This window comes from Penaeus monodon, chromosome 27 (assembly GCF_015228065.2).
Source record: "Penaeus monodon isolate SGIC_2016 chromosome 27, NSTDA_Pmon_1, whole genome shotgun sequence".
NCBI lineage: Eukaryota > Metazoa > Arthropoda > Malacostraca > Decapoda > Penaeidae > Penaeus > Penaeus monodon.
The window spans coordinates 24,664,021-24,665,264 of record NC_051412.1 but is presented as its reverse complement, the minus strand read 5'-3'; the positions used below and the strand labels follow the sequence as shown (position 1 = coordinate 24,665,264).

General features: G+C 52.3%; 1 protein-coding gene across 2 annotated transcripts in view; it reads right to left on the bottom strand.

Moving 5' to 3' along the window:
- The window catches only part of LOC119590709 (L-galactose dehydrogenase-like), an 8,081-nt gene that overhangs the window by 1,865 nt on the left and 4,972 nt on the right, over window positions 1-1,244 (bottom strand). For both annotated transcript variants that reach the window (XM_037939396.1, XM_037939397.1), the window contains exons 4-8: window positions 1,083-1,244; window positions 878-969; window positions 564-705; window positions 315-446; window positions 7-179 (exon numbers count right to left, since the gene is read on the bottom strand). In XM_037939396.1, coding sequence (XP_037795324.1) covers window positions 7-179; window positions 315-446; window positions 564-705; window positions 878-969; window positions 1,083-1,244 — 701 coding nt within the window. The remainder of the gene's footprint in view (window positions 1-6; window positions 180-314; window positions 447-563; window positions 706-877; window positions 970-1,082) is intronic.

Here is a 1,244-nt window from a genome sequence, read left to right as displayed (position 1 = left end):
TCTTACTTTTCTCGCACTTGTTGAGAGAGTGCGATCTCATGAGCTGTAGGAGGAGTGAGGATGGCCTCCAGATTGCGTCTGAAGATGCGACTGTCGTTGCAGCCCATGAGGTGTGTGGCCACGCCCTCCGTGCTGGCCGAGAACTGCACGGCCAGACGAGCCAAGTCGCTGCCCGCGTCCTGGGGAGGAATCGGGAATGAAGCGTCATCGGAAAATATACTACGAATAGCTGAATATATACCGAAGCAATCCCAAAGCGATTGCATATCCCTAAGAGAATAATAGATAAATAAACCCTTCTCCGTAACAGTTACCTTGCAGAATTTGGCGGCGAGTTTCGAAGCGTCCTTGATCTCCTGCTGGGCGGGGTGCCATTCAGGAGGCTCGCCCTCGCACAGGAGACCCATCGCCACTGCGCATGCGCTGATTACTCCGATGTTCCGGGACTGAGGGTCAAAGTTGACGAGTGTTTGTGTTTTAATGAAGGAAACAAAGATCTGTTAATAATGTGGCAGTGGATTTGTATACTGAGAGATATATGAACTAAAATCTACGCACGGTACCTGGAAGAAGGGTAGATACTCCTTCAAGACGTCATCGATGAGCGTGTTGCGCGCGTAAGACAGCACTACCTCGATCTTAACGCTGGATCTCTCCACCACCTCCTTCAGTAGGCTCAGAGGATAGCCTGTGATTCCGATATGCCTGCAAGATGGGGAAGGTGCTCATTCGCTGTTCAGTCACTAGTCCGTTTCATCTGCTGGCTTCTCCATATACCCTTTAATTGACTTCTTCCTTCCAAGTGCATCAACTTAACCCCCCTATTCTCTCCAACGCACCCCCACCTCCCCCTCTCCCCCTTCGATGTGTTATTCACCTCGCTTTGCCTTGTTCCACGACCTTCTGCAGCGCCGGCAGGGTTTCATTCACTATCAAGTCCACACTCTCGGCAAACTCAAGATCATGAACCTGCAAAGGTAAATGTTACGCGAGTGCACTGAGACCGTTACCAAAAGCGACGGAACACCTCTGGTTATTCATCAATTATCCTCACTTCAGAAGACGATCGATTGACCAAAGACCTGGATGACGTCAACGTAGTCGAGGCCGAGGAGCTCCAGGCTGTGGTCGACGCTGCGGGCAACGCGATCGCCCGAGAAGTCGAACATGCGCTCCACGCAGGGCTCGTAGCGGCCGACCTTGGTGCCGATGTAGTAGGCGCTGCGAGGCACGTCCTTCAGGGC